Here is a 13,538-nt window from a genome sequence, read left to right as displayed (position 1 = left end):
TAACATGACTTTGCCTTTGTTCTAACATATTTACTCTTGTGCCTGCGTGTGTGCGTGTTTGTGTGTGTGTGTGTGTGTGTGTGTGTGTGTGTGTGTGTGCACCTCAATTTCTGAAGAAGTGGCTCTGTGTCTGACTCAGTTAAACCAACTGGACCTCTTGCCTCTTGGGTATTCTGGGCCTCTTAGCTGGGATGGCAGCAAGGATAGGAATCATTATTCCTAACCCATGACTCTCCAGATATTTCATTATCCCTTTTATTAAAATTGCTTTTATGCTTTTCCTTCATTCTGGGACCACTGATTCCAGATAGATCAGAAGTACATAAAAGTGGAACTTACTCCTCTGGTCAAGTTCATTCTGTTGGATCTCTAAATTAGCTTACTTGTTTTTTTTTTTTTTGTTTTGTTTTTCTTGCTTCATCTTTCACCTTTATGTGGATGATTCTTATGTTTACAACTTAGACATTCTGGCCAGTTTGATTTAGAAAATTCTTTCCTAGCATTTGTCAATCTAAGAACACATATTGATTCTTACATTAAGGATACATTGTGAGGAACCTTGTAAGGTCAGATTAACAAATTTGAGCTTTATACTAGAGTGAGAGTCAAAGATATTTTTGACATGTTCCAGGGGAATATATTGTTCTTTTAGCAGAGTGGGAAAAGGGTAGATAGAAGGTTGGGGGTTTTCCAAGTCAACATCAGTGATCTTCCAAGAAGTTTCCAGCCTGATGCAGTCAGATATCATGCTACAACTAAAGCCCAGATATTCACTGACACCTTTAATGCAGATATTTTCTTCTGGATTTCCAATTGTCTCAATTCCTGACTCTCTGGCTGTGGTAGAAACAGAGAAGAAATGAACATGAGTTTTAAAGTGTAGATTGGCCAACAGTTGTTTCTTTTAATTCAGTTAAATCAGCCTTTCAGTTCAAGAACATTCTTTGTAGATTCTGAAATTAATATTATTCTACAACTACTAGGAGTAGTTGTATTTTCTATGTCTGTATAGGTATGTCACTCAGAAGTTGAGAGGAGCTGCATTAAGCATAGCAAACTAGTTGGTATTTTGAAATAGACATCACTTTTTGTCATTATTTTGCAAGCAGACTGAAATAGATGGTCAAAAGAAAAACAGGGACTGCATGCTGATAATTCAGACAGCTAGGAAGTAGCCACTGTTGGATCAAACACATAAAATAGATGTGTTCTTCACTTTGAACACAGTGAATTCTTTTTTTTAAATTTATTTGTTCTTTTTAGTTGTACATGACAACAGAATCCATTTTGATATAATTATACAAGCAGGGACTATATTTTATTCTAGCTAGGATCCCATTCTTATGGATAGTAGGATTCACTGTGTGTTTTCTGTGATATGTAGAAGCTAACCCACAATAATGGGAATGAGGGGAAGAATAAAAGTTCAGCAGATTAGACAATGGGGAAGGGAATGGGAATAGGCAAAGGAAAGACAAAGGAATTAAACGGACATAATTTTCCTATGTACACCTATGAAAACACCACAGTGGCTTCTTTTGCTTCCTTGAGGACCTAAGAGTTCTTCCCTCCTCAGGAACTACAGAGAGGCTGCTCTCTTCATAATCCTGCAACCCACCTCCACCTGCCTCAATCCTGGATCCTACTTTGTCTCTCATCGCTTGGCTTTAATGTCACTTTCTCACAGAGTCATTTTAACTACACAGTACTTATTTGATTAGATCCCTCTGCTGTATTCTTCTAATATACCATAATTTCCACCATAGTGCTTATGATAGTCCGATATCATATATTAGTTTGATCATTTGTGTAGTATCTTCTGCCCACTTTGACATCAACCCTAACCACATAAGCTCTAAAATGGCAGAAGTTGTTGTTAAATGACTTGTGAGTACACAGAGAGGATTAGGAAGGAAAATAGCCTCCATATTTCATATAACTTTATATGGCTTTATAGAAAGCTTTACATAAAACTTCATATATTTTTATAGTGTATATATTTTTACAAACATGGCTTTGGAAATAACTGGTCACAACATGAGATGAATGACATATAAAGCTCAAGGTCTTTCTTCCCTGAATTGATTTCACGTCTTTAATCATTTCTCCAGAAGGAATTGCTGCTGCCAAAGCAAATCATCCAAAAAAGAAAATGCTCAGAGCAATTCTAATACAGGGGTTAGTCTATTATTGCTTAGAAATAATGTCAGGAAATCTGTGGTGAGAACAAATTCTGAAGATTGAGATGGTTATATTCTTAAATCGAACACATGTCAAAACCCCACGGAATTTCCTTATACTGTCTTATTCATGTGACAATTTAAAAGTAAACATATTAGGGATGTTTAATAACTGTCTTTTCAGATGACAAGTGTGCAGTATTCCATGTAGTCATTTTGACTCATTTCAGCACACAATGATTGTGCTCTGTTGAATTCTATTGGAAAAGCTTTAGAAGAGTTAGTTTTTCTACTCAAAGGAATCCTATGGCCAAGTATTCATAAGTAAGGAGCCATTTATAACATGAATGATTGCACTCAATTTGTCTCATTCGATAGTAATTATTTGGCTACTGGATTTTCTCAAATAGCATCTCATGCACAGAAGGCAGTCTTACCACAGAGCAAACGGTCTCTCAAGAGACATTCTAAGCAGCTTAAATCCCAGGAAAACAGAATTTTATTTTGTGACTTTAAAAGCATGAAGGAGAGAGAATTCAGCCTGAGAACTAATAATACTTTGCTTTTTGCCCTTAAAAGCAACAAAAAGCTGGGTGTGGAGGTGCAAGCTTGTCATCCCAGAGGCTAGGGAGGCTGAGGCAGGAGAATCCTGAGTTCAAAGCCAGGCTTAGGAACTTAGCAAGGTCCAAAGCAACTTATCGAGATCCTGTCTCTACATAAAATATTTACAAAGGGCTAGGGACGTAGCTCAGTAGCTAAGCACTTATGGGTCTAATCCCCAGTATTAAAAGCAAACAAAAAATAAAACCCAAACCTAAGACAAAACAACAAAATAAAAAAATATTTATCTAGATTACTTACATCTATATGATTGACAGAATTAGTGTGTGTGGGACTAAGGCATGAAGCTTAGTCTCCTGACGAGTAGGATCTGCTGAGCTGTTGCTGCTACTAGAACGTGGACTACCTAGTCTGAGGAGCATGAAATGTGGTCCAGCTCCTCTGCTTTCCAGCCTTGTGCCCCAGTGTGAAACAGAAAGCCCAATAAATCCATCAACTTAAAGAGATGAATGAGACACTCACATAGAGCTCTTAGCATGCTATCTGGCATATACTGAGCAATCAACAAACACTGACCATTAAGTCGGCATGTATCTATAAACACAAATCCCAGTCATGGTATCTTCACGGATGTTTCTTTGCCTAATGAATGATTCAAAACCTTTGAAAAATGGGAGCAACCAATGGGAATATGTAAATATTTTATAATAGTTATATAATATTTATATGACATAAATAAACCATAAACAAGAATGAATGTATGAGACAGAGTGTAAGTGTGTTAGTGGGTGTGCATGTGTGCATGACCTTCTCAAAGAGAAGTGATGACATTGTATTCTACTCAGGCTATGTTGGTTCTTGACCTGGGCAGTTACCAGTTACTACTTGGTCTGGTTCTAATTGAGGGAAAGAAAAATGAATGAAAACATGTTGCTTAGTTAGATTTTTGTCTCACCATTTGTGGGGAGATTAATTGTCTTTATAAACAGTAAGAAGAGGAAATACAGTCTGGGAACTGATATTACTTCACTTTTTCCCCCCTTAAATAACCACCATAAAGTAAAATGTCTATTCTACATTACTTCAATCTACATGATCAATAGAGAGGAATTACTGTGCCAAGGGAGTAAGGCTCTGAGGCTTATCTCTAAGCAAAGAACACATAATGCAATCCATCTCTTCCATGTGACCATTTCAAAGTCCCCAAATGTGACAATATATTCATCTCAAACCAAATCCTGACAACAAATATGTATAGGTTGTCTTCCTTGTTCTTTATCAATGGATTTAGAAATTGTTAAAGCAGGACCTCTAAGTATTGTGCAATTTCTAAGAAAACCACCAAGCTGTTAATGAAGTAAATATCTGTTTAATTTACAAACATCAGTAGTGTAACTGATATTAGTCTGGAGAAAGACAAAGCACACTGAATTACACATGTACATCTAATTTTCTTTTTTTAAAAAGATTTTTTTGGGGGGTTGAGGGAGAAACATCTGCATCATTACAGGGCACCCTGGGATTTTAGTGAGGGAAAAGCAGAGTCCACTATAGATCATCATCAATTCTACAATGTAATTTAGCAGCAAATATGTTAACATGGGAACATGAAGGTAATAAAGGAGTTTTATTTTTGGAAAAAAAATACAGTTTTTGACATGACAGTTTCCCTTCCCACCAATCAATAAAAGGGCAAAAAAATGTCAAGGAGATATTAATTTGTAAAAGGTCTACTTTCTAGTGTCAATTGCTACACACCATTTCTCTTCTGTAAAGACATGTGTAGAGGGGCCACTTCTTCCTATGTGATGACTGTCTCACACAGATGTCCTTTTCCTACTCTTAGACTCTGCATGCTCTTTGCAGCTGTCCTAGATGAGGCCAGTAGGTCTGTGACACCAGTGGTCGGATGTTCAGGTCAATAAACAGACCAACACATATTTATCCCAAGATAAACCTATGTTAGTACTATTGCCAAAAAAATAAAAAAAAATCCTGATATTTAAGTTTGAAAAATGTACAAAAAATCAGGATAATTATAAATTAATATATATTAAAGCATCAAGAAACAGCAAAAGAATGGCCTAAAACGTTAAGTACAATGTACTTTGATACAATAAATATTCCTCATTGAAACTGAATACTGTATAGGGCTGTTTAGAAGTCATAGAAACAAAAATTCATATTATTACTAATTTATTTATCAATAATCTATTGGTTCTTTATCATCTCCTTTATCGTTTATATTACAAAAAATTAATACTGGAAAATGGTAGATGAACACTTTTGTGTGCTGCTTCTGCGGACATTTAGAAAGAAGGTAGGGTGAGTCAGCACTTCACTCCCATTCCTTTCGTGAATGGAACCCAGATCTTCAGGATACTTTATATTTTGCACAAAATATTTCTTATCAGCTTGCTCTATCTGTAAATTCTGGAATTCCAACCCCTGCCTGGCAGTCTCACTCACACACTTGTGCTTGATGTGAAGGTGGGACACACATTTTATGCTCTGGGCAAGTACAGGTCGGTGCACAGTAGCTCCTCAGTCTCCATGTGCTTCTGCCAGTCTTCAGCTTGTTGCAAAGACAGATCTGTGTTGCAACCGTTCCCACGGTTGCTATAATGCCACCACGTATAACTTTCTTCACACTTCTCCAGTGTAGGGGAAGCTTTAGTTTAAGCAAGTCTTTTATTTTATTATTATTTTTTTCAAATGCAGAAAAAAGTCTTTTTTTATTCTCATAATAAAAATAAGTCCGCTCTGTATTTTACAATATATTTCAAATATTTCCACTATGAAGCATAAATTAGTCCAACACGGTTAAGAAGTAGACAACCTGTGTCAGAGGTGGAAGGTGCTGGGACCATGCCTAGGACGCACACCGCGTGCAGCCACACTTTACCACCTTCTCAACCTCATCCACAAAGGAGGACCCGTCCGTGCATTTGAAAGAGTATTTCCGCCGCTTGCTCCTCAGAGGCCCACAGCACTGGGCCCCTGCACACCCGCCTTTACATTCCAGGCGTGAGACCTTCTTGGTGGTTTGGCAGGCTGCGTAGCCCTGCTGCTTTTGGTAATAATCTCTTATCCGTTCCCCTCGACAAGAGATTTCTAGAAAAGAACAGAAAAAAATCGCACTCAATGACTGTGAGTCCACATCTCAATTCAGTGGATGCTGTCTCTCTGCCCTTTTTTTTTTTTTTGTAAGTGCTACTTTTAGTGTTATGTTTTTATTACATATCTTGGGTCGGTGGCACAGCCTGCTGTTCCTTGAAAAAAAAAATGTGTCTTTTGGGCCTTTATTTCCAGCAAAGTGAATGCTATATACGTAGACTATAAATACAATGCTATTACACTGACAAGAAAATTGGATTCCTAAATCTTTTCCTTTATTGCAAAGAAAAAAGAAAAAAAAATACACATCTTCTGTTTTTACACGACTAACAGCTGGTTTTGTTTACCATGGGAGCAGTTTAAGAAAGAATGCAATTTAATTTATTAGACCTGGAGTTTAATATTACCCAATCTGTTACTTAATGCAAGTAACATCCCACTGACTTCATAAATTACCCTAATATGAAGTAGTTCAAAAAGGAGACATCTGCTGAAAGCTTCAGCAGGCATGCTCTTCCTGTCTTGTCCTGCTGCTGATACACCAAGCACAGTCCATGCCAGCTGGAGACAAGGCAAGTTCTGATCATGGAAACAAAGTGATGGGCTGAAAAGTGTCTGTTCCCATCCCTCTCGCCTGCGTAATTTGCTATGGAAAAATCAGTGACTTTGAAGTCAAAGGTGATTTTTGGGCTAAAACCAGAGCAGAATTAGTGGCACCCTCTTCTCTGTGCTAGAAGATGAATTAATAATATATGTGCATGAGAAAGGCAGGTAAAGGCTGCAGGTGAATTAATAAGTTAATGGGCCTTCTGTAGAAGGTCAAAAGGAGAATTACCTTTACAAAAGGTAAAATAGAGAATTTTCGGAGCAAATCAGGTTGTGACGAGAAATCTGAAAGCCATCTTGTGGTGGGAGTTAAGGATATTTCACATCTGGTGCCTTCATGACACTTGAAAATAAATCAAAAGCTGTAACAGACAGTAACACGAGGACCTGGGATTTTCTCCTGTCACCCCTCTGCCTGTTTCTTTCACCCTTTCTCTCACATCAAAGATGGGGCACTCCTCCTGCTTGGCCAAGAGAAGTAGCTGCACAGCTGGGCTGGCTCACCTTGGTCGCAGCTGTCCCCAGTGTATCCACTGCTGCATTCACAGTAGGGCTGTCCGAGTCCCGAGAGCCTGCACTTCCCATGCTTGCACTTGATCGTCTGGCAGGGATTGAAAAGATCCTCTTCTTCATCACAGAGGACACCTCCATGGCCCTCCAGGCACTTACAGCTGTAGGAGAAGGCATTGATGGGCAAGCACGTGCCATGTACGCATCTACAGGGGAGAAGGAACACAGGGGTGAAAGTGCATTTGTTGTAGGAGGTCAGATGGGAACAGAGGATGACTGCATATAAGCCACAGAGTGCTGATGGGCTGTCTTCATTCTGTCCCATTTCCCTATACCTGCCAGCCTGCCTCCCTTCCTCTCTTGGGCTTTGCTTGGAGGGTTGAGCTTATGTGTTCAACTAAAAAGCAGCCCAAACTTACTTATTTCCAAGACAGGGGTCATTGGTCCGCTGGTCACAGAGGGGGCCCATCCATCCTTCCTCACACTCGCACGTGAAGCCTGGTGGGCTGCTTGGCTGGCACCTGCCATGGGCACACACCTTCTTGTGGCACGGCTCACAGCCAGGCAGAATGCCTGTCTGCATGGGCACCTTCCGGAAGTCCTGCAGCTCACTATTGATGTAGAGGTTCCGGATGCAGCCATGGAAGCTGGTGCCATTCTGCCCGGGTGCTTGGCGCAGAGATGCCACGTTGTTCTTCCCTGGCATGCCTGAGTGGACACCACATTAGAGGTCAGATTCTTTGCAGAATCTTATCAATTCTTTACTACCCAGAAATGTAGGTACTTAGGACCTCAGCCCAGCCAACAGGATATGTGGGTGGGGATGGTGGGGTAGAGAAGACAGGGATATTGTTTTTGGTTTTGGAAGATGTTCTAGGTACTTCTAATTCACTGCTAGAATAAAGAACTCAATCATTAAATTTTAAAATTTGTTTCAAACAAAAACTTTGCACATAAACATACATATATAAAACCTAGAAGCAGAGATACTGTAGTTAAAGACTGGGGAGCAGACTAATGTTTCTTTCTCTCTATCCAACCCCACCCATTCCAGATACCACCATCTGTAGGAAGCCTGGGAATTCCACAAAGCACAATTTGTAATCCCCTAATTCTACCCCTTATTTTAAAAGATGAAGGACACAGATCTAGAAAGCTTGGGCAACATGGTCAATGTTACTCAGCAAGTTCAGATTAGAGTTAGGCCAATGAGATAAACCTCCTTAGTCCTGAAGTTAAGTCTTGGAGGCTGAGAGCTGGGGTTCACAGTGACCATTTTCCCCAGTTCTGCCTAATTCTATAAATAAGCAACTAACCCAATACACCAAGGGCAATGTCCCCAGCTCAGTTAGGGATGTCAGTGCCTGAAAATATTGCCCCTGCTTCTTATCCAGATGGCAATTCATTCACATCATGCATTTTTCCTAATTGAGAGTGAAGCCTTCATTTTCTCAAACAATCAAGAAGACAAGCGAAATTCCTTCAAAAACACAGTATTTGAAATCTTGGTACATAAATATTCCACTAGTGACAGTTATCTGGTAACTTTTGTTTTGGCAAACTGAAGGAATCTTTCCATGACCTGAGCCAGAAGCTGAAATAGTTTCTGGATTGCATCCTGCAGGGGGGTAACCATCCAGGTCATGTGGGGCAAAGGGAAGGAGCCAGAGGCCTTCAGAGTGCCGAGTCTGTCTGGGTATGCTCATGCACCAGCTGCGCCTGGACTCTGGTGTACTGACTGCAAGTTCTGGACTTGAAATATCAAAGCTCTCACTCTCCAGGGGATGTTTGTTATTGACATTGAGAACCATGGGAATCTCATTGAGACCCTTCCTTATGCCACTGTCCCTTTTGCCATTTAAGGATCCTCATTAGAGTCCTAGCAGGTACCAAAATCAGGCAGCAAGGGTCACAAAACCACTAGAGTATCAGTCAAGTCTTCTCTTTTGGTTTTGAGTGCATTTGGGCCAGGCATTTCCCTTCTCTAGGGCTTAGTGTTCTCATCTATATCACTAACAGATGGACCAGAATGTTTGTGTCTAAGCTTGACACACATCAGAACCATTAGAGGTAATGTTAAATCTCCCCATCCTGAGATTCTGACCTTGATGGGAGGGAAATGGATGCAGAATTCTAAATGCCAACATGCAGGGCAGGTGGTCCATGGTCATACTTAGACCTGAATTGCAGGTCTGGGCTTTGAATTTCCATGTGCACAGTTTTTTACTGTGTGTGTGTCTGGCCTTGGAAATTGGGCTGCTACAGCAGGGTCAAAGGGACAAAATTTACCATCCAGGAAAGGACTAGTGACAGGAAATTTCTTGCTCTGGGGTGAGTCTTTCTAACTTAATCATATCCATCCATCATAAAAATGTGGGCCTTAATATCCACATGGTTATGGTCCTTTCTTCAGAGGTTAGAAATGAACTTCTTCCAAAGTTATCTTTAATAGCTCATTTTGATGAAGGTATGATCCCCATATGTGCACATCTACTGAATACAGATTGGCAAAAATTCTCAGCAGGGAGAAACAATTAGTGAGTGTGTGCCTGTTAAGTCTCCAAACCCAAACTTATAAAAGGTCTAGTTTTGATTATAGTACTGTGTGTGTGTGTGTGTGTGTGTGTGTGTGTGTGTGTGTATTTATATTTAACTATTAATAGGCTATCATGGAACAAAAAACCATTTCAAATATCTATGATCTGTGGGGTTTTGGCGGGGGGAGGTGCTTGATATTGAAACCAAGGTTACATGCACAGTAAGTACTGAGCTACATGCCCAGCCATAAACTCTTTCGAGTTAACCTTCCTATGTGCTTGACTAGGGAGCTAGATCTTAACTGATAAAAGTAGAATATCAATGATATTTATAAAGCCCTTCATCTATGCCATGGATCTTAGATGGATTAATCAATAAATAGACTATTGTTAGACATAACAGACTCTTCAGGTTTCCAAACTGGACCAATAAAGGGACCAAGTATCAAGATTGATGTCAATGGCAGCACGAGCAGATCTGTAATATATGCATGGATCTTCATATCAGGGCCTTACCTGCCCATTAGGTAATAAATGTTCTGGTTGAACTGTTTAACAGAAAGACATAAAGATCAAATCTTTTTGTGTTGAATAAAGACTATGTTACAAGTAGTTAATAAGCCCAGGGTAAGTTAAGCCGCCTCTCCATTTTTCTAGAGAACACTTCTGTGAGACACAACAGGATGCATCACGTTCAGACAGTTGTCCTTAGGGGTGGCCCTGTTTTCAGACTGGACATGTTTACCTCACTTTCCTCTGCTGACTCAGCTTCTCATACCTCTGCCATGCAGCATTCAAAGCTGGTTCTTACAAGATTCCTTGCATTTTTAAAATCTGAATCATCCTTGCAACCACCCTCTGAGTTGGAAGGAAGTACAACCAATGTGTTTGCTGGCAATGAGGCTGGGATGGAGGTGGTTTTCTTCAGGACTGGATGGACAGAGGCCTTGTCTGGATTCTTCCAGATACTCCACCCTCAGTAGGACTAGTATTTTTCATTTTTTAGCTTAGAATACTTTTTTTCCTTTTTTAGAAAAATGTTATGATCTAAACAATCTCATTCTATATTTGAGAAAAAAAATGTTTGCACTATATTCCAAAGAGGTTTTAAAAGATTCAGTGAAATGGTTTCTAATAAAAGCAAAATAAAATCCAGTAAAGGTCAAGTCCAGAAATAAACAACCAAAAGCCACATAACTTAGATTGTTTTGCTTTTCTTTCTGATTTTTCTTAAGAAGTGAGTGGCAATGCAGGTGGCTTTGGTGTCAGACAGATCTGGACTTAAATGAGGTGTCTACTACAAAATAGTTTTGTGAACTTGGACAAGTTGTAAAAAGTCCTTGAGGTTGTCCTTTGGGAACTTTGAAGCAGAGAAAGTAATATCTACTTCCTAAGGTTTTGTTGTGTTGGGCATATAGTTTGAACTCAATAAAGGTAATTTCTTCCAAATCACAGGGACAGCTATGACTTACTTGCTTCGCCCATCTGAAAGCAGCCCTGTTAACTGTTAAATGGAATACAAGCAAGAATGGAAAGCTTTTGTTTTTTAATGAGTCTCATGGTTGTGATTCCCATGAAGCAATTAGATTAGCTAACTTTCTAAGCAGACTCATTATGCAACCCTTTAATCACAAGGCATGGTGGCTACAAGAAGAGGCACTTTCATCCCCCACATCCCTGGGAGCAGATGGGGCATTTCTTTTTCCACTTAGTATCCTTTATGTATCCATTAACTTAACTTAGGTCCCAGCATATTGTAGTTGCTCCACAGATGTTGACAGAAGGACACCAAAGACTGAACTCTTTCTAAAAAAATAATCAAACTCTATAAAAGTGTTACCACTTAACTACTGAAAAATTTAAAAGCAGAAGGACTATGGACTTAGAGAATAATTTTTAAAAATCCTCTGAAGGAAGCCTTTTGGGGTTGAGATAATTGTGTAGAATCCTAGAGTTACTGTTTTGTAGGAGATGATATGAACTTCATGAAAATACCTGTCATAGCGAAGAAATCAGGTTCCCTGACCTCTTCATACTTATTTTTTCTGTAAAATGAGTTAATTTTATCAACTTAACCCAATGTAATTTAATTCAATGTGCCTCAAGTCAACATGGCCTCCTCTCTTGTTCCTTTCTCTAACTTCTAAAATTCTGTGTCTCTAGTTTATACTCATTCCTCCTGATGGAAGCAGGAGTGGGGGCTCTCTGCTTTGTGGGTCTTCTCTCCTGGGCTCCTTTAAAACTTTGATTGTACCTCCTTCCTTCACACATTTACTCATTTTCCTTCTTGCCAAATACAAGTTAAGTCCTGCATCTTCTCTACATCATTTCCAGCCCTGCTCTACCTTCCCAGCCTCCTCTCTTGCCCATTCAGGTGAAGGTCTTGGCTAAGCAGAACCCCTTGCTAGTGGCTGATACAGACTGTACATATAAGTCATTCATGAGCAGCTGGTAGTGCAGAAGCTCTCACAGGGTCACATGTGGCTTAGCAGGAAGGGTTTTGACTTCTTAAGGAAACTGGGGTGGGGCCCCTACTCCCCAGGTTACCTTGTGCTTGTTTCATCATTTTTTTCAGTCTGATTTGAACACCATCTTTGTTTTTCTATAGTATAGGTAAATAGAAGATTTGATGATCTGACATACAAATCACCTAGCGTGTGGTAGGCACAGAAGAAATATTAATTAATGTCCTCTATCCCAATGACACATGTTGTCAGACCCACACAGCCAAGATTACAAAATGATCTCTTAACACTCATCTTTGGCTCTTTCTGCTCTGTCCTTGCTGGCTATCTTTCAGATGGATCAGCATTGGTCAATGACTATGGCATCCAGCATCGATGACTTCAGAATTAGTCTAGGTTGTGAACCACCATAGGGTATGGGAAGCCATGAATTGGGAAGTGGGATTACCTCCTACGTAGAGTGGGGAGTCAAAATTCAGAGTAGACTGTTTTGACAAGTTGGTGATGATTTTGGGGCTTCCCCCATTGACGGAGAGGGAAAGACTCTGATCCAGTGCAAGCAGTTCCATGATGTGAAAGTTTCCATCATTGATCGTCTCCACGCTGCAACAGAGAAACAACTTAGCCGGCCCTCCCATGTCTCTTTATTAAAGAGGTTAAAATATAAACCAATGAGCACTACTGAGGGAAAGACATTCATAGCTGACATTAAGGAAGCTAATTAAGAAATATATATATTTCCAAGGAGATAGACTGAATTTCAATTCTCAGAAATAGATCACAAAATAAGTGTGTTCTCCCACTGAGAAAAGTGCAAATGAGTAATTTATTTGTTATCCTGCCACATTCCCTCAGTATGTAGAAATCACAAAAGAATAATTTCATCATCTGCTTTAAATGCCATAAAAGTTCCATTTAGTAAGATACTCTTACTCCAAATAGTATTAAAAACAGAAGGAACCTATATTTGTGTGCCAAATATTCTCTAGAGACATTGATGTTAAGGAATTGTTGGTTTCTGCTCTTGAAATATGTGTATATCAGAGTTTATAAATAAAATGCTTAACAGAGGCATTTCTAGGGGCCTGGGAATGACAGTGTATCTCTATCTAGTCTATTTTCTATAACTTTTTAAAGTACCAGGTCTATCAATTATTACTGCTGCCTTCTAAAAGCTTTGAGAAGGCTTATAAAATTCATAAAATGGACAAACATAAAGTCTAAGAAACTGAGATAAATGGAAAATGCAGATTAAAAAATATGATTTTCAGTGAAATTTGTAAATAGGTACTGGATGGCTTTAAATTCTGGTTACAAATTTAACCATGGTGTAAGAGCAGGCAAAAATGTTAACAGGAGCAATGAAACAGGACCCAGGAAGACAATGGCACCCATACATAACACAGAGTTGGGAACATACTCTCTTTTCACTATATAGGCAAGAGGTGTAACTGGAAATTGGCATGAAATAATAAAGTGAACATTAAAGACCCTGCAACATGGGATACTGTCTGGGAAAACTGAAAATGGGTTCAAAAATGGACGTATGGGAGCCGAGGATA

At 39.4% G+C, this 13,538-nt stretch overlaps 1 protein-coding gene across 1 annotated transcript; it reads right to left on the bottom strand.

The window, feature by feature from the left end:
* Nucleotides 1–5,534: 5,534 nt before the first annotated feature.
* On the bottom strand, nucleotides 5,535–12,614 carry LOC308640357 (slit homolog 2 protein-like; the record flags this gene model as incomplete). The annotated part of the gene is made up of 4 exons (XM_081312294.1): nucleotides 5,535–5,855; nucleotides 6,969–7,180; nucleotides 7,394–7,682; nucleotides 12,425–12,614. The coding sequence occupies 4 exons, from the start codon at nucleotides 12,612–12,614 to the stop codon at nucleotides 5,614–5,616; spliced, it is 933 nt and encodes a 310-aa protein (XP_081168420.1). The 3' UTR covers nucleotides 5,535–5,613.
* Nucleotides 12,615–13,538: the final 924 nt, after the last annotated feature.

The sequence above is a fragment of the Spermophilus citellus genome (genome assembly GCF_964194105.1).
Source record: "Spermophilus citellus genome assembly, contig: SCAFFOLD_113, whole genome shotgun sequence".
Classification (NCBI taxonomy): domain Eukaryota; kingdom Metazoa; phylum Chordata; class Mammalia; order Rodentia; family Sciuridae; genus Spermophilus; species Spermophilus citellus.
Note: the sequence above shows the minus strand (reverse complement) of the source record. Positions and strands in the feature narration are given on the sequence as shown.